Genomic DNA, 23,801 nt, shown 5'->3' on the forward strand with positions numbered 1-23,801 from the left:
AGCCAGCCAGCATGAAGGACCCCCAAAGGCCCAAGTTCATCATCTTTATCATGCCAGTCCAGCTGCGCTACGGCGCCGTGGGCTGCTGCCGCCGTGGCGCGGGGCCCAGTGGCGGCGTTCGAGGGTGACGGCGGTGGCAACAAGGCGGCCAGGGCGCATGGCAGCACTGTGGCCATGTTCTTCACGAGGCCACGGCGAGTACCTGTGCGATCACGGCCTGGTCGAGAAGTGGCCGTTGAGGGCCTGTCCGACAGCCTGGCGCCAGGGGGGAGGGGGGGGTTGGTAGGGACGATGGTGGGAAAGGTGATTGGGCATGAAGAGTTCGCCTTCAGCGATGGCGGCTTCCTCCTGGGCGAGGAGCCGCTGCTGGAGCAGGCGCTGCTTCCGCACGATATCAAGGCCGCGCTCCAGCTACTCGGGAGGTCGGCCGCCACCAGGACAAGGAGTGGACGTTTGTGTACCCGGTACCCGCTGCATGAGCCGCCTGAACTGTACAGCCGGAGGGACGACCTGCGGGAGCTACATAACCTCGCCGGGGTGCCCGAGCGCGCTGGGGTGAGGAAGAGGGCGGGGGCGAATGTGCCTGCGGATCACGATGGATAGCAGCGACTTTCTCCCATACCAGAGGTTGATCTGGAAAGCTCCAAGAGCTAATGGGAAAGTCGAGGCGTGTAAAAAGTTTGATTTTCTTTTTCCTGCTCCTTTTGTATACCTAGAAAGTTTTCTGATAATTATTACGCAGCTTCCTGCACCGTAGTGACTGAGCCTTTCTTCCTTAGCCAACAAAGTCGTTGAGATGCTGTGGATAGGGCAGTTGTGCACCACCCGTCCTCTCATAATACATCCTCTTATCGCCCCCAACACCACCTGCATGCATCGCAGGAGGGATGGCAGCACTTGCACTCCCCCTTGCTCGCTCATACAGAAGCGTCGTCGGGCCCGATTGCCCATACGGATGGCCCGCCATCATATCAAAGTCAGCCTGCGACGGCTGCATGGACCAGGACCCGTCGAACAGGTACGCATTGCTAAGCCCCAGCCCGACCCCTCCGGACTGGGAGGAGGAGCCCATCCACGCCTGCGCGTCATCGGCGCCGCCGTCCTGCGGCGGCGTGTCCGGCAGGGGGTCGCAACCGCGCGCCTCTGCCAGCCAGATCGGGATCTCGGGCGCGCCGTTGACTGGTGGGATAACAGCCACCTCATCTGGGGGCCTAATCATCGGTGGCGTCATCAGCACCGGGCTCTCCTCCCGGGACCTCTTCTTGGACCGGAACCAGAGATCAGCGGCCGACATGTTCCTCTGCTTCTCCCTGTCTCTGTCGTCCGGGCCCGGCACGCGCTGGACGAGGGCATTCTCGAGGACGTAATGGGGACCGGGCAGCCTGAACTCCGCGTGAGGCTTGACCGCGGGCGCGCTAGATATTGAAGTATTTTCTTAGCATTATAAAGTATGATTACTTGTGCAGGGAATCCTTGCGAGTCTACGTACCCTATCGCCTCCGGCTGATCGTAACGAGTGTCGTGCGTGAAGTTGGCGACCGCTTGGCGGAGGTCTTGGGTCTGGCGGCACAGTTAGCGACAAGTAACCATCGTCAGAGCGTAAAGAAAAGACGCCATCATCTTACAATATCCATGATGCGAGGGAAGAAGCGAGCGAATGGCGGGATTAGTTGCATGTTGGAATCCACGAGTGCCGCTAGAGCCGCATCGTCGACCGGCCCCTGCCGCACGAGGGGTGCGGTACTATCTTCTAGATCGTCGAACAGATGATTTTGCCTTGCGGCTAGCAGTATCTTAGTAGGTTGGATGACGTGTATAGCAAACATTTGGTCCACCGTGAGGAGCCTCTCGGTCCCGTCCCCGGGTGGTCTCTTGGCCACGATGCCTTGTAGCGTCCGCCAAAACCGGGCGAGACTGACTGCGTAGCCAACTGCCTGTCTCTGCGACTTGAGGACGAAGTCTCTGGGTAGTTGTCTTGATAGCTCTGGGTTAGCTTCCTCACGGATCCCTGGGATCGTGAAGCGGTACAGATCGACATGGAGAATCCAGAAGAGAGAGTGTAACATGATAAAGCTTGGGCCTTCTGGCGAATTAAGAAAGCGGTTCGTATTGGCATCATTTAATTTTAAATCTTCAGATAGTGATTGGCTGAAACTGATGAGCTGGTTCTGAAGGCCATTGACCAGCTTGATGACCTGCGAAGCCTCCAGGCGAGGCCTTCGAGGGTGCGGAGTTGGTGGGCTCGTGAGTCGTTTGGTCACCCCCAGTATATGATGCCTCAACCGGTGGAGCCTCAGATGATAGCCATCCATGGACAGCTTCTTTGAGATGCTTCGCGTTCCTACGAACCCGGCTGGGGCCTGCCCGGATGCTTCTGCCGCACTGACGGCTTCATACAGCACCTCGTTACTTACAGGCAGTTTCAGGTGCATATCGTCGTCGCGCAGCACAAGATGCTCGTCGAACCCCCCTGCCAACAGACGATCTAGGATGTAGCACACCCAGACCAGCCGGCGGTTAGTCTCTTGCTTGACAGGGGACTCACCCGCGCCGTCCCAGTTGAGCTGCAGGGCCGTGATGAGGCGGGCGGCAAGGCCCATGTACATCCAGACCTTGCTCATCTGGTTCTCATGCCAAAAGTGGCAGATGGCACAGACAAGGACGACCAGGTTTTCGTGGGCGGTCTTGCGCAGGAACGAGTCGATGGCGCGGAAAAGGTAGAAGTCGACCTGGTCTGCGCACCGGTCCGCGAACGGGATCTGTTTTCGGCCGGGGTGGACGATACGGGAGGTCATGGCACAGACAGCTGCGGCCACGATGGGATGGAGCCGTCGTTCATCAATCTCGATGTAGGTCGAGTCCCGCTGCATGATACCCATGCAGGGCTGGGGCGCCCATAGCTGGAAGAAGACATCAAAATGCCTAACCAGGGTATCTTTTTGAGCTAAAAGGTCTCTGCAAGTCTGTGAGCTATAAAAACCAGTGCAAACGATCTTGGAGGTACGTACTCCCCGTACAGGTTCCCCACCGAGGACCGCCTAGTCTGGGACGTCAAGGCCGGAGAGATGGAGAAACCAACAGGTGATATGAGTGGCTTTGCGTCGTCTTTGACGTCCGTTAAACTAGGCCTGTCCTCGACTTCCTGGCCGTCGCTCTGGGACGTTGACTGCAAAGTAGGCGCGTGGGAGAACTTCCTCCTCGAGGCCACGTACTCGCACGCCAGGTCGTTCGCCTCGCACCGCTTGCACCGTGGGAGGTCCCCAGAGCACTTTGTTTTATGGAGGTGGCATTCTTTACAGGCCTTCTGGGCACGTTTCCTCGCCGTCCCAGCCTCTGTGCGGTCCCTGGACGGTGCGACCCTAGATACTTTGCCTGCTCAGGCGGTAAGTACGGTGTGAGAAGCTGTCCTCGTCGAAAGGAGGTCAAAACATAGAAGGGCCTGTTTACCTTGCTCGGCGTCAACGAAGCTGCATTCGAGCTCCAGCCTCGAGCAGTTGGCGCAGGGGCCGTTGACCACCGGTCTGCCCGAGCACTTGACCTATACGAACAAGCAGTTTAGTAAGGGGCTGGGTTACACAGCAGGCGTGCACGAAGAGAGCCGTTTGTTGTCTCACCTTGCGCAGCCTGCACATGGTGCAGCCCTCGCGAGGACCCCCTGCGCGACGCTTCTTCGCAGCAGCAGGCGCTTCCCAGAGGGGCAGCACCGCTTGCTGCCGTTGCCGTTGCCGTTGATGCTGCGGCTGCTGCCGCCCGTCGCCCCCGCCTGGGTCAGGGGCGAACGGCGAGGGCAGTGCAGAAGCAGCATGGGCAGCAGCAGCATCATCAGGAGCAGTTGGTTTCGGTCCGGCTGTCGCTATTGCCGGTAAGGTTCCGAAGCGGTTGTCCATCGCGAGATCCGGCGGAAACTGGGGAAACTTAGAGGAGGGTTGGCGTGGCACGTGGGGAACAGCAGCAAGCTTTAGAACGAGCGCTTGTGTGACGCCAGATGCTTATCCCTGTTCGTCGACGCGCTCCTCTAAAGGGTTACTCTACATGACAGCCTTGAACAAAGGTGTCAAATAGAAAGGCGAAGGGGAAAGAACAGATTAAATAAGGCTGGCAAGAGCTTGAGCGCGTGGAAACCGAGGAGATGCCGATATTCCATTTGAGCATCAGAGAGAAGTGGTCGTGCTTCAAGCGCCCGCTAATTTTTAGATAAGGCCTAGTCTATGGCGACAGCAGAAAGGGGGAAGCGGTTGTCGAGCAGGCTCCTGCTGAGTCCGACCAACACGAGGGGATCTGCCTGCAAACGCTAGACCGACTTGGATCCGAGCACGCGATTTCAGGGCTACTGCCCGAAATCGTTGCTGACCAGGGCGGAGGAAGGCGCAAGCCCGACAAAGGGTTAGGGGAGCCTTGACTGCGAGATAATCTATTGCATCTTTAAAAATCAGCCGATCCTCGATTCTGTTTATCTTCTCTTTTATCTAAACCTCTGAAAAATCAAACCCAGTTGACGGCTCACGCGCCGCCACGCCCGCCAGCAGCCTTCGCGCTCGCAATGTCCGCCTTGATCTCAGGCAGCGGCCGGCCCCTCTCGGACGGCAGGCCGATGTACTTGGTCTCGGCGAGATACCTCAGGTACCGCCCGACGTCCTCCCTCGACACGCCGTAGCCCATGCTCTCGCCCACGCCAGTGTACCGGTCCGCGTCGGCCTTGAGCACCGCGACGGCGTTGCGGTCGTCCAGCTCCGGCGCCCTCGTGTTGGCCGGCAGGTCGTTCATGCAGAAGTGGAACAGCGGCATCAGCGCGTGCTGCTCCTGGTCCTTCTCGATCGGCCCCGCCGACACGAACCGCTCCAGGTCGTCCTTCCACGCGTCGTACGACACCTCGGGCGTCTTGTACCCGTAGAACTCCAGGATCGACAGGTACTCGTTCATCCGCAGCCGCGGGTGCGCCGTCACCTGCGCCACGTGCACCCCGCCGGCGATCGGGCTCAGCGCGCCCGCGGCCACCACCCGCGCCACGTGCTTGACCGGCACGGCGTTGACCGTGTTGATGATACACGGCAGCCCTTGAGCATGCGGATCATGAAGTCGTCCACGTTGCACACTCCGGTCTCGGCGTCACCCAGGATGTAGCCTGGTCGGATGATGGTGCCCTGTAGTCCGCGCTTGCCCGCCTCGCGGATCAGCTGCTCGGACACCCATTTAGTTTGGCCGTAGCCCGTGCCGAGGCCCGTCCGGCTGCCTAGCATGTCGTCCTCTTCCGTGATCGAGCCTTGCCCCGTTCTGGTCAAGTCTTCAGAGAGCTTGATGTAATGGTCCGAGTCCAGCACGGCCGTCGAGCTTACGAATGCGAACCTCTTGGGCTTGCCCTCGTTGCAGAGCCTCATGGCGTCAATGGTCGAGAGAACATTCGGTGGCATCATCTCGTGATACCGCTTGACCCAGTGCACTGAAGCACCGTTGTGTATAACCACGTCCACTTCCTTGCTCAGCCTCTTCCATGTGAGGATGTCAATGCCGAGTTGTGGCTGGGACAGATCTCCCACGACACAGCTCAGTCTTGAGCTCCACTCGTCCCTCCACACCCCGTTTCCGCGGAGCGAACGCTGTAGCCGCTCCAGTGCTGCAGCAGGGTTTTTGGCACCTCGCACATGTGCGATCAGCTTAATGTTGGGCTTCGCCCGCCCAAGAATCTCGTTGATGAGATAGGCGCCCAGGAATCCAGTGGCTCCTGTGAGGAAGACCGTCAAGTTGTCGGCTTCTCCAGCGTCTGCCGCCTGATACTTATCGGCCAGGATCTCAACAAGCTCGTCATAGGATTTGGCGTACTCCGGGTCGCCCTCCTCGACATCCACGCTTGCGCCTCCCTTCACCTTCTCGATCTGGCCGCTGAAGGCGCTCAGGGTCGGGAATTCGTAGAGCAGGTTGATGGAGATATCAACACCAAGTTCCTTGCGCGTCATGAGGAGAAGCTGCTGAGCCAGCAGACTGTGTCCACCGAGGTCAAAGAAGCTTTGATCCTGTCGGATGGTCTTCGGGTTCAGACCGCGGACGAGCTCTGCCCATTTCTGGGCAACAGCACGTTCTGTCTCGGTCAGGGACTCCCAGTTCTTCAGGTCCTCCTCTGATGCTTCCTCGGTACGCTCAGACACATCAGGGAAAGGCAGGTTGGGCTTGTCGACCTTTCCATTCGGGTTCAGAGGCAACTTGTTGAGCACAATATAGATGGTCGGCACAGCATAGACGGGCAGGCGAGACTTGAGATGGTCTCGCATTTCGGTTTGCATCCGCCTGTACTTCTTCAGATAGACCCTCACTGTGCCCATCTCGACACCCTCGTCTTCGACATCCTCGTAGTTGAAAGAAGAGAGCCAGCGCTGCCACTCCTTCGCCTCGGGAACGATGTAGCTCACCAACGTGGGCTCTTCGTTTCGATCCCTCCGCACCAGCGTCTTGCAGTCACGAATCAATTGGTGCTGGCTCAAGTTGCTGTCGATGTCGTTCAGTTCGATCCGGAAACCGCGAATCTTGACCTGGTCATCAGCGCGTCCCGTGCACTCGACGTCTCCAGTTTCCAGGTATCGTCCGAGATCGCCGGTCCTGTAGAGCCTGTCCCGAGGGCCCTTGTAGTACTTCCGCCATGGCTCATCCTTGCTGTTCTTTGCGTCGAGCTCTACCCACTTCTGGTTGTCAACGAACCAGTTGTTGAGGAACTTCTCAGCATTTTTCGCCTCGTCCCCGAGGTAGCCCTTGGCCAGACCTGCAGCGCGGCAGTAGACCTCGCCAACTTCGCCAGCCTTGCACATCTTGGTCTTATCCTCTCGGCTGACCACCAGGAGCTGGACATTCTGCATTCCCTTTCCGGCAGGAACGGTGTCCTTGAGCTTGTTCAGGTAATCAGGGTCCTTGGAGGCGCTTGGGATCTCGTAGTAGCTGACTGCTCGCTGCGTCTCGGTCGTTCCGTACATGTTAATGATGTTTGCGTTGACGGCGAGTCGCCTCAGCACTCGGCAGTCTCTCGTTGTCAGAACATCGCCGACGAAGAAGACGTTCTGGAGACTAGGGAATTGGGCCGTGGCACCGCCGACCAGGATCTGACCCATAGCTGGGGTCAGATGGCTCACTGTTGGCTTGTGCTCGCTCATCCATTCTGCCAACTTCTCGTGCTGAATATCCTCCTTGGCTGGGACAAGCAATTGTGCTCCAAGGAAGAGTGGCGTGAAGATATCTCTCTGGATAGGGTCGTGAGCAATTCCAGAGAGCATGGTGAATCTGCTCTCAGAAGACAGGTTGAAACGCTCTGCCATCCAGCCGTAGTACCTTGTCAGACTGTAAAGCCGACCGAGTACACCCTTGGGCCGCCCTTCACTCCCTGACGTGAAAGACAGTGTGGGGTTCGAGTCTGGCCCCACGAGAACGTCGGGTGGTGACGACGCCTTCTGCCTTGCGCTCTGGAAGACATCCTGGCCGTCAATTTCTCCTCCAAAAAGATAGCCATCGTCACGAAGGCGGAGCTCGGGCACCTCGGCCTTGAGCTGGAGCGACTCGTCGATGTAGCTCTGGACAAGAGGAGCCAAGGGGCCGTTCTCGTCTGTTGCCCGGCCAATTCTGATCAGCGCTCGTGGTTGAGACACTTCAAGATAGACTTAACGGAATTATTTCAGTCGCTTTGTCCAACAAGTCCTGCGGTCAAGCTTTGAACCAGCTTGCAGGGGGGCCATCATCCCATCCCCTGGGCCGTGACTCACCTGTTGGCGGGCTGGAGGGTACGCCGGGTCAAGCACGGTCATGGTAGCACCAGATGCCTTGAGGAATTGCGTTAGCTTGAGTTCTTCGTTATTTGAGTGAGTTTGCAGTTATTTACCAGGGTTCCCATGATGCACACGACCAAGTCCACGGACCGTTGGGAGAGGTGGACGTCTTGGTCTCGACGATGCACGTCCTGTCCTGTCCGGGTGAGCCTCGGCGGAGGCTCTGAAGCGCTCGTGGATTGGGCCGACGAAGCCCGACCAATCCAGGTCTTCTGTGGGATCGGGAAGCTGGGACGACATGGTGCTCTCCTTGGACAGTCCTCCTTGTAGCCTGGGTTTCTGTCGGTAAGTCCAAGTGGAGTTGAGAGGGATTGAGAAGGTCTGGCAAAATTTGTTATGGCCTCGTCCCAAAAGCTTATGACTAACCTGCATGCCGTGTGTGCCTGCAAGAGTCCGTTGCAGATCTTGAAATTCCAACCCCTGTCCAGAATGATGCACCTCTTCCGACTGCGGAGGGGCCAACGCGGTATGGCGGTACTTGCTTGACATGCATTGATCGATTGTGCAGCTGGACCGCTGTGATGCAAAAGGACAGGGATCAGGTAAGCTCCACTGGAGGAGACTGTCACCCAGCGATGGGTGGTGAATTTTTCATTTCGATTTCTTTCACCGGCCCGAGTGAAATTTCCTTCCACCCAGTTGGGTGGGTCTGAAACGCTTTCGCTGATAAGGCCTGATAAGGCTTGATAAGACCCAGATAAGGCCAGATAAGGCCTAAATAAGGCCTAAATAAGACTATCTTATCTTATTTAGATAAGCTTATCTAGTTTAACTATACTAACCTTTTTAGGTAAGCGTTAGCTTCCCAATTGGGTTAGTCTTTCATTTCATTGCTTTTCAGGCACCCCCTCTGAAATTGCTGAATACATACACTGAGGGGTGCGGGTCTGAAATTTCACCATCGCTGCTGTCACCTTCAACATCCTTATTGGGCCCCCACTCTCATACGAATGATTTTCAGACCATATTAGAATGTTTCCTTTCTCTCTGTCCTCTCATTTGCCTTCTCAAGCCAACCCTGCCATCCATTGTTCGAAGTTGGGCGCTTCCCTTGTAAAGAGCTCATCTTCGTCACGGACGAACTGCATCATTTTCTTTTCCTCTTCAGATGAACTTTCCCGCCTGGGCTTCCAGGAGTCCGAAGCAACATATTTGTTCGTGCTCTATAAGTTCTTGGATGACAAGCTGCCCAGCGAGCCCGACAGCCAGCCGTGTAAGGATGTGAACCCAAGAATTTGAAACACAAAGTTTGAACCGGATTCACAATGACTGTCCACGACCTCATGCGTCTGTCGTGCAAGAATATTAGCATCTCATCTGTGATGGCACATCACACAGCAGGTCATTTCAAGTACAACGTCCTGTCACACGCAAGGATATGTCACCTACGAAGACTTGTCACTTAGAAGGGCATGTCACAGACTCTGCAAGTCCAGAGGAAAACATTGTGAACAGCACTGGCCACGTCACTGGAAACACTACCCAAGTCACTTGATGGCCGGGGACAATCTTCGCTCAAGCACTAACTTCGAATCATCACTGCTGTTTTCTTAGTACAACTCTAGTCTTGCCTATGTCCACGTCGAGAGGATTTCATATGAGACGGCGCCAAAACCGCTCCATTTTTGAAAAGGGTCCAAAGATCAGAGTTTCTAACACGCTTTTGGAAACCAGTGCAGGCTCATGGAGCTGTTCCGACGCTCAAAGGGATCGAAAGTTGTAGGGATTCTTTTAAGTAGCCACCCTATTCAGGTTTCATGGAGTATTCTGGCTAAGAGCCGAACCAAAAAATGAATTCAGCAAGCATTCAAAATAGAAAACTGAAGCCAACCATGCAATGACCTCTACAGCAGTCCTAGAACTTTGTTCATACGACAGAGCTCCTGGAATGAGTATCAGGCTCTTGAGTTGTTTCACAGCACAGCTTGCACCCACGTGCTGCACCACTGCTTAAACAGGCGTTCTCAAGTCCGGGACGTTTTTCTATTCTAAAAAAATGGCTCAAGTACAGCACAACGGTCATGTACATCAACAAAAAAAAAAGTCCCTTGTGTCAAATTGGGAGAAGCAAAGAGTTTCCATGGGATGGAAAGAACCCGGAACTGAGCGCGGAACTCGATGCGGAACCCGGCCTTCCTCACATTGCAGTGGCCCGTCCGTCGTTGACGAATGCACCCAGCCCGAGTCGACGTTGAGCTCACCGGGCCCGCCTCCGCCTCTTAACTCCGGCCTCCCTTCCTCAACACATTCCCATGGGCCAGCTCAGACTTCCGTCCGGGGCACTTCGGACAGGACGAAAAGCGCGAAGGCGACGAGCTGGCGATATATGAATAGCAACGCACCATCTGGTATGGTACTTACGAGTCACACGCACAAATCCATGCCACCAGCAGGTATCCGTATTACCTAGGTAGCTTCCCGAGCCAGATATACCAACCATGTCGTCGCCGCAACTGCTACCCGGCGGGTTCACCAACAGGGGCTACTGGCTCTCCTCCTTCAAGGAGCCAGGCAAGGTCGTCGACCTGCCGACCCCACAGGCAGGGCCAGGCAGCGCCGTCGTGCAGGTCGTGGCGACGCTGATCCTCCCCTACGTCGCGAAGGTGCACCGCGGCGAGATCCCACAGCTCAACCTGGCGCTCCCCCTCGTGCCCAACGCCAACTGTGTGGGCCGCGTGCTCGACGTTGGGCCCGACGCCGCGCGGATCCGCCCGGGGGATTGGGTGTGGGTCGACGGGACGGTGCATGCCCGAGACGACGCCCTCGTCAAGATCGTGCAGGGCCACCATGGCGGGGAGGGCCCCGAGGGAAGAAAGTTGATGCAAGGGGAGTGGCGGGACGGGAGCATGCAGAAGGTCATGAAGGCGCCGCTGGAGTCGTGCCACCTCATCAACAAGGAGTACCTCTTCGGCCAGGAGGGCCACGCGCCCGAGGAGCTCACGCCGATCATCCTGTATAACATCGCCGGCGGGGCGATATTCGAGACGGCCAAGGTGCAGGTCGGCGAGACGGTAGTCATAGGCCCGGCGACGGGGAGCTTCGGCGGCGCGGCGGTCGAGCTGGCGCTGCTGTCCGGGGTCAGGGTGATCATGCTGGGGCGGTCCGAGGGGACGCTCAGGACGATGAGGGAGAGGCTGGGCAGCCCGGAGAAGCTGCAGTACATCGCCATGAGCGGCGACGAGGACAAGGACGCGGAGGCGATCAGGAGGCTGGCGCCGGGGGGAGTGGACGTCTTCAACGATTGGACCCCGGGTTGGTTCGAGAAGCCGCTGTACCTCCCTGCCGCGCTGAAGACGCCCAACCCGTGGGCCCGGATCGTCCTCAGCGGCGCGCCGTACGGCAAGCTCGAGCCCCCGTACAAGACGGCTCTCCATCTTGACTGGCAGATCCTGGCACGATGGGCCAACACGCGGGACACGCTTGTCAGGATCGTAAAGCTGATCAACGATGGTGTTCTGAAGATAGGCAAGTCTGGCGGGTCCGAGTTCAAGACCTTCGACACAATAGAAGACGTGGAGGGTGCGAAGGAGCATGCTGCCGACGGGGGACGATTCAAGTCTTACACGATCCTGAAGCCAAACGGAGAAGTGAAACCACCGCTGAAGTAGACAACGGCGAACTTCTCCTCCCCGCTGTGGGCTGCATGAATACTCACATAATGATCTGTGGTCGATATTTCGTTAGCAACATCTCCATCTTCGGCGATACTGAACGGCAAAACATGCAGCAAAACCTTGATCGGCAATGCGTCTTCATAAATACCAAAGCAGGGCTAGTCCACTCCGTGAGATGATATGACCGACTGAGGTCATTCGTTGCCTGCATTCACCTGTAACGGTTATTGTTCCAAGTCATATTCAACAAACCAACTCGGGCCCCAATTCCCGGCACTTGGTGGGAAAGAAATCCTGAGTTGTAGATTCATGGAAACTCTGGGCATGATAAGTTGCCTGCATGCCGTGGCCACCTGCAGCCCTACCAGCAAACGAGGTGTGTCTCGATCCGGCCGCTGGGCCGCCCGAACGACAACATGTGCTGAGCCGATTGGCTCAAGCCATTCGTCATCTCACACACCTCAGCCGCCACTACTCGGTGGTAGTTCGTCACGCGCGCCGCCATCCAGGCAAACGTGAACCTCGCATCATTCCGGTATGCATATCTCTCATTCGGGGCTCCTTTCTGTCAAGAGCCCCGGGCAACAAGCCTCCTATCTCCTCGGCTTTCTCATCCAGAACACAACAAGTGTCGATGGAAGCCATCCGCGGCAGAGACCAGAGTCTCACTCATAATCGACCGGTGATATGAGGTTCGCTCGATGAGCGGCCCGATAGCAAACATGCCGGCTTATGTTTTCATCATATCTGTTTTGATTTCGTTTTGTTGGGCATCGTCTCCTTTTCAGGACGGAAGCCTCATCCAACATCATGAACACCAACAACAAGTCCTCGGAACCAGCGGACTAATCAACCGACAAGCCCGCGGCTTCGTCGCCCTCGGCGACAGCTACAGCGCCGGTATAGGCACCGGCCTAGACGACAAGGAGCTCCCATCGGAGGGCGACTGCCGCCATGGCGTGCACGCCTACCCGGAGCTGATCCACCGCGACCTCAACAACGCCACGGGCCCCAACACGACCTTCCAGTGGCTCTCGTGCACCGGCGCGGTCACGGCAGACATCCTCTCCGGCGGCGGGGGCAAGCACAGCGCGCACGATGGGGGCCAGGTCGACGTCCTCAACGCCTCGCTGCCGCTCGACTTCGCCACCCTGTCGGTGGGCGGCAACGACATGGGCTTCTTCGACGTCATGAACGCGTGCATCTTCCGCTTCTACTCCTTCTACAGCGGCACCTGCGAGGCAGCCCTCGAGGCCGCCGACGCGGCCGTGAAGAGCAGCGTCTTCGAGCAGCGGCTCGCGGTGATCCTGCACGAGGTGCTCGACAAGGTGGCCTGGGAGAAGCGGCCGCGGTTCAGCATCACCGTCACGGGGTACGCGCGCTTCTTCGACGCCGACACGCCTGGTTGCGACGACATGTCCCTGGGCGTGTGGTACGGCGGGCCGAAGCTGTCGCGGGACATCAGGGGCCGGATGAACGCGCTGGTCGATGCTGCCAATGCGAAGCTGCGGCGGACTGTCGAGTCGGTTCAGGAGGGGTTCAGGGGCGCCACGCCGAGGGTGGTTTTTGTCGATTACGATGATCTCTTCGAGGGTCACCGGTTCTGCGAGCCCGGCGTGCTTGAGCCTGCGTACAACCGGACGGATAGCTGGTTCTTCCTCGTTGGTGGCCCAGATAATGCGAGGAACGAGACGACGTGGCCGAACGGGACGAATGGTGATCCAGATGCGACGAGATACCAGACGGAGAAGGTGCTATCGCCCCTGTCGCCCCTGGTCGACCCTCATACCTGCCTGGCTCGGGCCCAGGAAGGAGGGGACTGGGGCGAGCTTGCGCTGTGTTACATGGCCATGGCGAAGCATCGCGACCCTTCACTCCGGCCGGCGCACGACGGCGTCACGGCTCAGAACATGTGGTGGGTGCCGACCTACTACGGCAAGACGTTTCACCCACGGACACTCGGCCACGAAGCCATCAGGGACAGGATCTACCAAGTATGGGAGCAGCACGGGCTGTGACAGGTGGGCAGGTTGCTCGAGCAACGTGAACGAGGCAGCTGCATGCCACAGATAGATCACGATACCCTCACGTCAACAGGGCGTCGACGCGTGGGACCGCGCCGCACAACATAGCAAGTCAACCACACAGCTGCCCCTCCCCCGCCGACAACAACAACAACCTACATGAAGCACCAAAAACAAGAACAAACGAAGACCAGCTAGTGCAGGGGTGAGTCCCACGCCCTCCTACCGCAAGGCTTGCCCACCACCCAAACTGCAGCACAGGCCGGGTTCAATTCCCGGCGAGGGACCCAAATGTTGACTTCTACCGGGCGACTGGTAGCTCTTAGCCCCAAGGAAGGATGGTGTAACGAGACCGACTCTGTTGCGTGCAGGTCAGCTCTCCTCCTGGGAGGAATTTCGTGGTTCGTCGCTGGAGAACGGTAGTTGTCAGCTCAGCCAAGCTTGGGTCCCGAATTATTTTTTGGCCCGTCTTCTTTTGCTTGTTGTACACCGCGATGCTGTAGTGAAGGACGACCAACTGACCTGCATTTGCAATTCTTTTCCGTGTAATGAGCCAGCTTTCGACAAATACAGCGGGCCATGATTGATCTGGGAGAACACTGCGTTAAATATCTTGTTTTGCTGCATGCTATGATTTTATACACCTTACTAGATAAAGAGCATAATACTACATGGCAACCCTTCTATCCCCAGTCTGCATCAGATGAAAGCATAACGCCCGCCCGTTTGAGATTTGATGACTATGCAATGCTTTGAGAGACAGATGCTGAATACCGTGCGACGTCCCAAGTCGAAACATTTAATCCGCCATGCCAAAGACCTCCGCGATGGACAGGGTATTGCTTCTCACGCCCGTCAACGTGATCAAAATCCCAACCAGGTCCACGATCAGCAGCACCATGGCCGCCATCATGAACCGCGGGTTGAAAACGCGGTACAGCATGAGGTGTCTCCTCAGCCAGCCGGCCCACGCCATCGTGGCCAGCGACTCGACGGCGTAGTACGCTATGAAGATACCCAGGGCCCGGCTGACGCTCTCGAGCACGCCCTTGCGCTTGGGGCCCGTCTTCCATAGCACGACCAGCGGTACCGACGCTGCCGCGAGGATCTGCCCCGCGTACGTGTTCAGGATGACCAGCAGCGGCGTCCATGGGTATCGGATTGAGAATAGAGGGATGAAGGCCGCGTCCCACTGGATGCTGCTGAGGACGGCCTGGTGGCCCGTTTTGAAGAAGTGGAAGTTGCCGAGCAGGCCCAACATGATGGGGCCGATGGTCTCGCCCGTGAGCTCATTGAGGTCCAGGATTTCCATCAGCGACAGGACCTGCCACATCATAATCGCCATGGCACCCCCGCCCATCGGCTTCGACAGTATGATACAAGCAGTCATGATGTTGAGCGGCAGGAATAGGTACCGGGCGCCGTTGGCGTTGGCGTAGCCGAGGACGGCAATCTGGGCGCGCTTGGCGTTTGTGGAGGTCGTTAGGACGGATATGCAAGGCGGCGCCCAGATGAATGCAGTCGTGCCAGCGACGACGGCGATGGCCAGGGCCAGCTGTGCGGTGTATACACTGAAGATCTTGAGCGTGCCTTCGGAAAGACCGGTAGCCCAGTTCTCGTTGTCTGCTGTATCCATGGTCCAGTACACGGCAGAGAGGAAGAGCGCGGCGCGAAGGGCGTAGCCAACCCATGTTGGTGCCAGGCCGTGGTAGGAGCGGGTAGGCAGGTAGTATGCCTTGATGATCGAGGGAAGAATGGCAAAGACAGAGAAAGGTATGGCCAAGTGCCAGGTTGCGGAGGTGGAAGAGGCCGAGGACGCATAATAGGTAGTCATGCAGTAAGGGTACTGCTCGTCCCGGCAGAGCTTTGAGAAGGACACAGCCCGACCAAGTAAGACAAAAAGGATCGAGTGGTAGACGGCGAAGTATCGATCTGCCAGCTTCTCGATGTTCAGAGACGCAAGTGCACTTGCAAGGCCAAACGTGGTGGTAAAGAAAAGAAGAATACTGTCTTCCCAGATGGTGTACGAGTTTGATGCAAAGCCGATGGACTGGCTGATAGTAAACACGGCGGCCATCCAGCCCCAGATGCTTGACGGAATGGGCAACACGAAGGAAGTCCGGACAAGAATGCCAACAACTAGGACAGTACTCGTGATACCAGCTGCCGCAGCGGCGAGTCGGTAGTCCTGTGCGTTGGTAAAAGCAGCATATGCGGTTCCAAGGACAGCTCCCGGTATTGCGCCAATCAGGGCAGCTAATGTCACAGTCTTTTGTGAGTCTGGTACGAGGGGACTTCCGAGTTCACCTCAACACCCTCGGCTTCGAGCTTTCTCTCAGCAATATCGAGCTCGATATTGTCCAAAGCAGCAAAGTCGTCATCTTCGTCTTTTGTAACGTAGAGGACCAGTGCTACCAAGCCGAGCCCAGTGATGACGAGGCCGATCAACATGCTTGGCACATCGAATCTAGCCCACAAGCTCTTGCATATCCTCAACGTCTCTGCTTGGTAGTCCATGAATGCGGCATACACAAGCTCGCGAGACTTCCCTCTCGTGTCGTCCTTGAGGACCTTCTCGGCGTTGCCGAAAAGGGCAGCCGGCGCAGCAGCCTCAGCTGTCTGCTCGAGGCCACGAGCAGCAAAGTACGATGCTTGGTACCGATGAATTCCTGCAGCGGTCACACGGGCCGCAGATGCCAGGCTGTTCCAGGCATCACCCTTCTTGCCTGCGAATGCCTCTTCAATGGGCGCGCCCAAGTTGTTGTAAGGGATTGGAATTCCCAGTAGGAGAGCAAGGGTCGGAACAAGGTCGATCTGGTTCACAGGTCGTATCTTGGCCGTCGCAGGCGGGGCGACGAACTCAGGTTTCGTCCTGCCGAAAATAGCCTTCTTCGAGTACATCCAGAGCGCAGCTTCGACCTCATCATCGCTCTCACCTCCGTGATCACCCTTGGGATCCATGCCGTGGTCACCCATGACAACCAATAATGTATCATCATCGATGGTATCCACTAGATTCCTGATAAAGTCATCCATCTGGCGCAGCTTCGCCGTCATAGCAGCGTGAGCAGGTCCGTAGCGGTGGCCGGCATGGTCGACCCCAAGGAGGTGCCCGATAAGCAGATCCCAATCTCCCTTCTTGTCCGTCTGCAGTAGTGGGAATATATGGTCCAGGACTCCGTTGTCGACGGAGTGTAGATCCCAGACGTTGAAGCTGTCATACGACCTGCTGGTGTTGGACTCGAAGTATTCCGGGAACAAGGCATCCCAGGTGTCATCTCCAAGGTGCACAATCTTCTTCCCGACGTCCCGGAGTTGGATCAGGAGGTTGTCTTCCTCGATGGCGGTGCCTGCGAAGTTGCTTCCCATTTCCATGAACGTGGGCAGCGTTCCGGTCGTGAGCCCCTTCAGTCTCTGCAGCGTCGTTGTAGGTGGGTCCGCAATGAAAGGCCTCAGGAAGGCGTTGTTGGGCGACTTGACGGCCGTCTCGTACAGGAAGGGGAAGGCATTGTGGAACTCGGCGTCGTCTTCTATTGGAACGGTGAAGTCATACCGCAGCGCATCGATCAGGACAACAACTGCCTTGTCGAAGGTCTTGGGGTGCCAACACCCGCCGTCCACAGTGCCCCGTCCCTTCCAATCGGACAGAATGCTGAGGTCTTTTCCGTCTGTGCCATCCACGGGATTGGCGTCGCAGCTTGACTTCTCGTCCAAGACCAATCTGGTCAACAGGAACCCCGACGTGAAGTACGCGATGCCTATTACGTGTATGCAGAGCATCCAGACCCAGAAGCCCAGCGTCCATCCCCAGCGGCGCTCGTATGCGGCTTTTCGGCGGGCCTCGAGGGCCTCACGCTGCCTCTGCTGGAGACTGGCTTTCTTTTGTTCCTCACGTGGTTCCTCATTCTTGCTATCCGCCTCTGCAGCCTGCTGGCGGCGTTTGGCTGCAGCGAATTGGGCGGCAATGGCTTTGTAGTCGGGAGGAGGACCGGACGACCGGGCACTGTCTCGCCCAGGATTCGGCGGAGGCATTGTGCCGTGTCGAGGGAGTCGGGGTGGTGACTAGAGTGGAGAGGTTGATTGATGGGACGGAAAGATTAAGAAAACATGGTCAGAATTGAATTAAATCGCTCAAGAAGAGGTCAGGACTGCAAATGGACAGTCGGTGTCGAGGTCCAGATTACCCCATTTCCACCCAGATTTTGGAGCTCCCGAGGTCCCCTTGAGCTCAAGTGCTGTCTGTCACAGCAGCTCCAGGGGCCCACTTGGCTGCAGCTCCTCCCCACGTTTCATCCCACGGCAGGCACCTTCTGTGCTGGGACCGAATTGCGTGTGGGGTCCAACTTCACCCAAGATCCCATCCCATGTCGTCAGGACAGGCTTACGACTTTATCACACTGTCACCCAATTGCTATGCCACACTTCGGCCTTGCCAGTCTATCTCAACGCTATTTTGCTTTGACAATACCTAGGTAATTCATGACCATCAATCACTTGTTTTCTCAGTACTGTGGCGCACAGCTCTCATCTCAACCAAATGATCCCAGCGCGCCAGCGTAGCCCTCTCAGACGATGTCGAAGACAATAGGACCTGGTAGACCTTTGCCCCTGGCCACTTCATTAGCCCGCATTATTATATCCAGCATGATCTCATTGTCTGCCCCGGTGCCGAGCGTATAACGTCGCTCCTTATCACGGCTCGCAGGCCCAACGAACCTCGCAATAACATGCAGACAACCAACTTCCGCGATGCTTCCGCTCGAGAAGAAGCGTAGACAGCGTTGGTTCATATCAGTGGTAGAAGGGATCTGCCGCGGCTCCTCGGCTTTCGTCAAGTTGATCGGCCTGAGACACATTATTGGTACAAATTGGCTTGCCCCTCTGAACATCATCGGTACAACCCAGTCGCCAACACGCGAATTCGGCGGTCCAGTCGCCCAGTAGGATCCCGCCATCGTCTGGATCTCCAATATTGCTGCATGGCGCAGGCTGGAGCTGATATCTTGGATGACCATCTCGTGTGCAGCGCTCAAGGCAGCGGGATTGACTCGGTGGGCTTGCACTACTTTGTCAATCTCCTTCATGTAGGATGACATATCTCTCCAGGGCTTGTCGGCTGCTTGGTCCCGCCTGCGAAGCATGTTGGCTAGAAATAAACGTAGTGAGTCTTTTTGAGGCAGCTCATAAGTCTCGGCTGACTTGGGTGACGGCTCAAGGCCGGCAAGGGGCTCCTGCAAGAAATCTGATGTTGTAGAAGGACAGACGACCCGGTCTGCAATTCCACCACGATCCAAGAAAGTTAGAGGGTTATAGTCAATCCGAAGTCTCTTGCTTGAAGCATGGATACTTGGCGAAACGAAGTTGCGGGTCTTAAACCAACGAAACGCCTCCTCTGCCCGTGTTCTTGAACCGACCGTCGATCCAAAGAACTGCCTAGTGAGACCCCATTTATCCAGCTCCCTGTCGCGGAACTCACCCGAAAGGAAATCAGACATTAATTCTACAACCGTATCTGGAAGTAGCTGTTGACGCCGTGTGGACCAATCAGGAACCTACCCTGGTATGCTGCCCGTTCTTGATTTTATTGACCCAAACTCGCAGAGATGGCAAAGGATTTCAAAATATCCATGGGGATGGCTGTTGATGTGGTAGGATGCCACATCCATGTACATCTGTTTCCAATCTCGTGAGTCATACTGACGCAGTGGCCACCGATTACCTGAAGCCAAAGCATACACCGCAGCGATTCGATCTCGAGGGTCGGAGCATTCAGACTCATTTAAATCCCACTGTATTCTCCGGGGTCAGCTGTCAGGACACAAACAAAGAAATACTCCACAGGAGAGAGCCAAAAGGGGTGCCTAGTGTCTGCAGCTTGTCCCATAAGCTGCTTTGGCCAGAAGCTTTGAGGCAAGCGGCAAGGCAGCTGGAGCAAAAGAAAAGGCAGCCGGCGCCAAGGGGGAAAAATGGTAGGTGTGCTTATTTGTGGAGTGGAGAATGAGTCTCGGAGGTTGCTCACCAGCAGGGTAAGGAGCCCTTTTTGTGAGGTCTCACCGAGGCCGTCGCTTGACAAGAGCATTCGCGAGCCATATGCCATCAGGGCATCATCCCCGACGCCATAGGTCTTCCTCAGAACGAGCATCACCCGCGAAAGGCTCAATGTATGGGATCCGCGACGGAATATAGCATCATGCGAGAAGACTGCCTCCTGTATGATCCAGCGTCTCTTAAACCATGGTCGTGTGAAGAATTCGGCCAGGCACATTCTCTCTGCCTCGTCAAACTTCGGTTCCTGCTCACGCTCGATGGAACGGAAGATAGCAAATGCTCGAGCGGCCTCTTCGACTTCGGTATCGCCCAGCCATATATGAACCCGTTTCGCGTCGCTGTAAAGGCGTCCCATCAGGGGAATCTGCTGAGTCTTTTCAGTCTCGTCCTTTTGGTTGAGACATATGGCATCAATCCATAAAAGCTTTGGCTTATATGACACCCGAAGATGACGAAGCAGTGAGTCGACGCTTGCTGTGATGTGAAGACAGTGCCATGACTGAGCGTCGTGTCTGACGAACAGCTGATGGGAGAGCTCACAGTCACCCCATGTGTACGACACAGCCGAGTACTCGCAACCACTCGCACTGCGTGACTGGGAATCTCGCCCGCGTTGGATAATGGAACAACGAAGCGGTGACTCAAAATCGTCGGCTGCCTCCAGAACCAGGATGCGTACTGCGTCCTCTGCGATCAGCGGCTCATACTGGTACTGGCCATCCCGCAGATTATGTGAGCCGCCAGCACCCAGAGTGTTTTTCTCCATCTGAATGATCAAGGCACCCGGGATGGGTTGCAAAGTTTTCTAGCAACTTCGATTCAGTGTTCCCGAAAAGTGGCCGCTGAGAAGCATCAGGATGAAGTTGGATTGAGACATGAGCAAAGCTTTGCTGCGTCTCCTTCATGTTCATGCACGCAACGTGGCACTGGGGTGGGGCGATTATGGTGCTTTGCAATTGCACCACCCTTTGCTGTGTAGAAATCTCTATACTGTTCAGTACTTGCTAGAACCACGAGCGCACAGATATTTACGTTGACTGCTGGACTTTGAGCCACGGCTGTCTTGGTATCCTCAGCTGCCCGCCAGCCACCACCTTCCGTTCCTGGCAATTCTTTCTGGGAGAATTAACTCTTCCGTCCAAAGGATACTCCATGAAAATCTTCAATATTGGTACTCCTCCGTTGCGCGAAGAGGGGCTTTACACAATGGTCACTCCAAGGGCCACATGCTATATAGTCTTCTCACAGTAGGGGACATAGTGGCTCCCTACGGCTACCCCTTGGCACGGCATGGCTCTGGATTTCCTGCGCGTGGCGGCTAAAGTGTAGCATATACCAGTAAGCTGCATGTTTGCTGCAGAGAGATGCCAAATCCACCTAACAGAAAGCCTAGAAACTTTTGCTAGCATATTGCTATTGCTTACCTGCATTTGATTGGAGAAGGAATGCCTGTCGCTGGTGTCGCACAAGAGGCAACTAGTTACTGCGTGTGCAGTCAGCATGGTGCATGGGAAACCGGGTCTCCTCACCTTTTTACCCCCGAACCACTTTTCGATCTCGGCTTGCTTGTATCCTTCCTCCTTCAACTGAGACCAGAATTGCTCCCACCCACCTACATCGTGCCCATCGAGGACTCCATTACATTCAATGAAAGTGCAGTGTCCGACTGTTGGAGAAACATGGCACTTGCGCTTCGACTTGCTGGCAGGCTGACCCCAGAGATTCGGCTCGCGCAAGCCATTTCTCAGTTCGAGGCTTCTCTCTCTGATCGGGCGAAGGCAGACTTCAAAACATTGAAGTCACAAGCACAGAACAGCACCCCGGGAGTACAAGATGTAATGACCGTGACTGCCGAAATAAATAAGCGCACTCCCAGAGCTGGCATAGGGCCCCGATTCACGAATATGTTGATGGCGGTGCAACAGTTTGCTACCATTGGTGACGTTATCATTGGTGGTTCTCATAATCTCCCTGCCTGCGGCGTATGGTGCGTGGTGAGGACAAGCTTAGCGGTGCGTTATACTCCTTGTCCACCTGGCCGATCAGCACTGATGTTTCTACAGCTCTTGATAGGATTCTCTTCGCATTTAGAAAAGTTCTCGTCCCTATTCATGGAAATTGGACGCTCTTCCCCACGCTATCAAGACCTGGCATTGCTGTACTCCTGCTCCGACAAGATAAAGCGAGATCTTACGGAGTATTTCATTATCGTCGTCAACATCTGTGAGCAATTCGTGAATTACGGCAAGAAGTCTAAGTTTGTCCAGCTCACAACCTCTGCTTTTGATACACAACTTCGACGATCGGAATCGGACTTAAAGCAATACGCTGCAAATGTCAAGGAGGAAGTCGACACTCTGAACACCAAGACTCTAGTATACGAGTCTCGCGAAAATTCAAGAATCAGAGCTCTTATTGACCGAAAGGACCGTAAACGAGATAACCAACAGAAACTCAAGAGACGGTCGGATTACCTGAGCGCCTGTACGGACTACGACCACGAAACACCTTGGAAGCAAGCCCGAAAGCGTGGGAATGCTACGTGGTTTGCCACTGAGAAAGAATACATGGAGTTCAAGTCAAGCAAACATTCTTCAATTATGGTCCTTTCCGGGAAAGTCGGGTCCGGAAAAACAGTCCTTGCAGCGAACGTAGTGGACGACTTGATTCTCTCCGGCAACAGTACCGTCTGCTACTTTTTCATCCGTCACGATATCAGCAAAAGCTCCCAATCAAGTATCATCTTGAGGTCTCTTTGTCGCCAGCTGCTTTCGCGTCATGTAGATGACGACGCTGTGGATTTGATTTGCGCTCAGGACAATCCAATCTTGGACGACAATGCTATTCTGGGCCTCCTCAGATCTCTCATCAAGCTCAGCAAAAGAGTATTCTTCGTGTTGGATGGTCTTGACGACTGTGACGACAATGATACACACATCGTTGTTTCGACCTTGCGTGACATGGTTCGGTGGACCACGGACTGTGTCTTGCTCGTCTTTGCATATCTGAGGTCACAAACAGACAACGTACATTCCAAGTATCGAAGGTTGGGCCCAGAACGACTCTTGAGCATATTGGAAGACAATCCCGACATAGGGTCATTCATCGATTCGGAATTGGCTGCAAGGATAGAAGACGATCAGTTCGTTTTCGGTGATCCAACAATTGTTGTAGCGATCCGAGATGCACTCTTGAAAGGGGCAGACGGAATGTTTGTACACTAGTTCATCTCTCAGTGGGTCGGAAATGACGGCTAACGGTGTTGGTTTTCCACAGGTTTCTCTGGGTCGTTTTGCAGCTCGACTGTCTCTGCAACAACGACATCGAGACAGATGACTCTATCCGACGCAGCCTCCAAGATATGCCTAGGGATTTGCATACTCTTTTCAGCCGCATACTTCAAAGGGTGAAAGTTACAGGTCCCTCGTTTCAAAGTCGAGTGCTAAAGGTTCTTGTCGCCGCTCAACGCCCCTTGACATTGGACGAGATGAGAGAGGCGCTCAGTATTGTACCCGCAGACGCCACATGGAGACCCCAGCAGCAAATCAACAACATCGCGCATGCCCTGGCATCTTGCGGGAGTCTAGTTACCATTGATGAAGAGGAAGGCACTGTTCGCTTCGTACATCAGAGCGTGTCACAATTCTTACTCCAGGGTGCCGACAACGAGACTCCATTAGATTGGCACTTCACCTCTCATCAAGCAAGCTTGGAATTGGGCCAGTTGCTAGTGACCTATCTGAGCTACGGGGTTTTCGATCGGCAGTTATCCACCACGGTAGTTCCAAACATCTCGGTCGGCAAAGCACCAACTACGGTGGTTCAGCATGTTCTGAAGGACGGATCGTGGAAAAAGACTGCGGCCCTGAGATTGTTGCGCCTCCGAGGTGAGCATGATCCAGATCTTGGGAAAACAATCACAGAAGTCAGTGGTGCCTATAAGAAGAGCTCCGAGGCCCAGGTAGTTTTCCATCTCCTGGAATATGCACGCAAATATTGGCTTTTTCATACCAGAACGATCAGCTCCGAGTCCGTTTCCTTCTCATTGTGGAGAAATTTGTTGACTCACCCCGTCTTCGCCAAAGAAATGCTTATGGATACTCGCCGTTCTGCCAGTGTGGAAGCTGCAGTTCTTGATGTGTGGGAGAAGAAACCTGATCGAGTGCTAGGATATTGGACGGACGTATATCGCGGCAGAGTACGCTACGTTGTTTGTGAGTTCCATCCTGAAATAATTTGGGCCATCACCAACTCCCATTTGGGCTTACTCTCAATTCAACTGAAGGGGAAACATGCATTGAAGGCCCTGTGCGGCG

The 23,801-nt window shown here is 55.6% G+C and overlaps 8 protein-coding genes across 8 annotated transcripts; 4 read left to right on the forward strand and 4 right to left on the reverse strand.

Annotated features, from left to right (window-relative positions):
* Window positions 1-291: 291 nt before the first annotated feature.
* On the forward strand, window positions 292-603 carry INS49_005933 (uncharacterized protein; the record flags this gene model as incomplete). The annotated part of the gene is made up of 1 exon (XM_043166708.1): window positions 292-603. One exon carries the CDS (start codon window positions 292-294, stop codon window positions 601-603), a length of 312 nt encoding a protein of 103 aa, XP_043027852.1.
* A 172-nt stretch (window positions 604-775) lies between these two features.
* On the reverse strand, window positions 776-3,887 carry INS49_005934 (uncharacterized protein; the record flags this gene model as incomplete). The annotated part of the gene is made up of 6 exons (XM_043166709.1): window positions 776-1,415; window positions 1,490-1,560; window positions 1,626-2,955; window positions 3,009-3,372; window positions 3,448-3,538; window positions 3,615-3,887. 6 exons carry the CDS (start codon window positions 3,885-3,887, stop codon window positions 776-778), a joined length of 2,769 nt encoding a protein of 922 aa, XP_043027853.1.
* Window positions 3,888-4,500: 613 nt separating this feature from the next.
* On the reverse strand, window positions 4,501-8,292 carry INS49_005935 (uncharacterized protein; the record flags this gene model as incomplete). The annotated part of the gene is made up of 4 exons (XM_043166710.1): window positions 4,501-5,054; window positions 5,111-7,547; window positions 7,737-7,793; window positions 8,218-8,292. 4 exons carry the CDS (start codon window positions 8,290-8,292, stop codon window positions 4,501-4,503), a joined length of 3,123 nt encoding a protein of 1,040 aa, XP_043027854.1.
* Window positions 8,293-10,237: 1,945 nt separating this feature from the next.
* Window positions 10,238-11,407, forward strand: INS49_005936 (uncharacterized protein; the record flags this gene model as incomplete). Its single annotated transcript, XM_043166711.1, has 1 exon — window positions 10,238-11,407. The coding sequence occupies one exon, from the start codon at window positions 10,238-10,240 to the stop codon at window positions 11,405-11,407; it is 1,170 nt and encodes a 389-aa protein (XP_043027855.1).
* A 693-nt stretch (window positions 11,408-12,100) lies between these two features.
* On the forward strand, window positions 12,101-13,431 carry INS49_005937 (uncharacterized protein; the record flags this gene model as incomplete). Its single annotated transcript, XM_043166712.1, has 2 exons — window positions 12,101-12,105; window positions 12,255-13,431. 2 exons carry the CDS (start codon window positions 12,101-12,103, stop codon window positions 13,429-13,431), a joined length of 1,182 nt encoding a protein of 393 aa, XP_043027856.1.
* Window positions 13,432-14,236: 805 nt separating this feature from the next.
* Window positions 14,237-17,469, reverse strand: INS49_005938 (uncharacterized protein; the record flags this gene model as incomplete). The annotated part of the gene is made up of 2 exons (XM_043166713.1): window positions 14,237-15,693; window positions 15,753-17,469. 2 exons carry the CDS (start codon window positions 17,467-17,469, stop codon window positions 14,237-14,239), a joined length of 3,174 nt encoding a protein of 1,057 aa, XP_043027857.1.
* Window positions 17,470-18,002: 533 nt separating this feature from the next.
* INS49_005939 (uncharacterized protein) lies at window positions 18,003-20,251 on the reverse strand (the record flags this gene model as incomplete). The annotated part of the gene is made up of 2 exons (XM_043166714.1): window positions 18,003-18,583; window positions 19,492-20,251. The coding sequence occupies 2 exons, from the start codon at window positions 20,249-20,251 to the stop codon at window positions 18,003-18,005; spliced, it is 1,341 nt and encodes a 446-aa protein (XP_043027858.1).
* A 1,138-nt stretch (window positions 20,252-21,389) lies between these two features.
* On the forward strand, window positions 21,390-23,720 carry INS49_005940 (uncharacterized protein; the record flags this gene model as incomplete). The annotated part of the gene is made up of 4 exons (XM_043166715.1): window positions 21,390-21,479; window positions 21,549-22,696; window positions 22,762-23,446; window positions 23,655-23,720. The coding sequence occupies 4 exons, from the start codon at window positions 21,390-21,392 to the stop codon at window positions 23,718-23,720; spliced, it is 1,989 nt and encodes a 662-aa protein (XP_043027859.1).
* Between the last annotated feature and the right edge of the window lie 81 nt (window positions 23,721-23,801).

Source organism: Diaporthe citri (genome assembly GCF_014595645.1).
Source record: "Diaporthe citri strain NFHF-8-4 chromosome Unknown scaffold_2, whole genome shotgun sequence".
Classification (NCBI taxonomy): domain Eukaryota; kingdom Fungi; phylum Ascomycota; class Sordariomycetes; order Diaporthales; family Diaporthaceae; genus Diaporthe; species Diaporthe citri.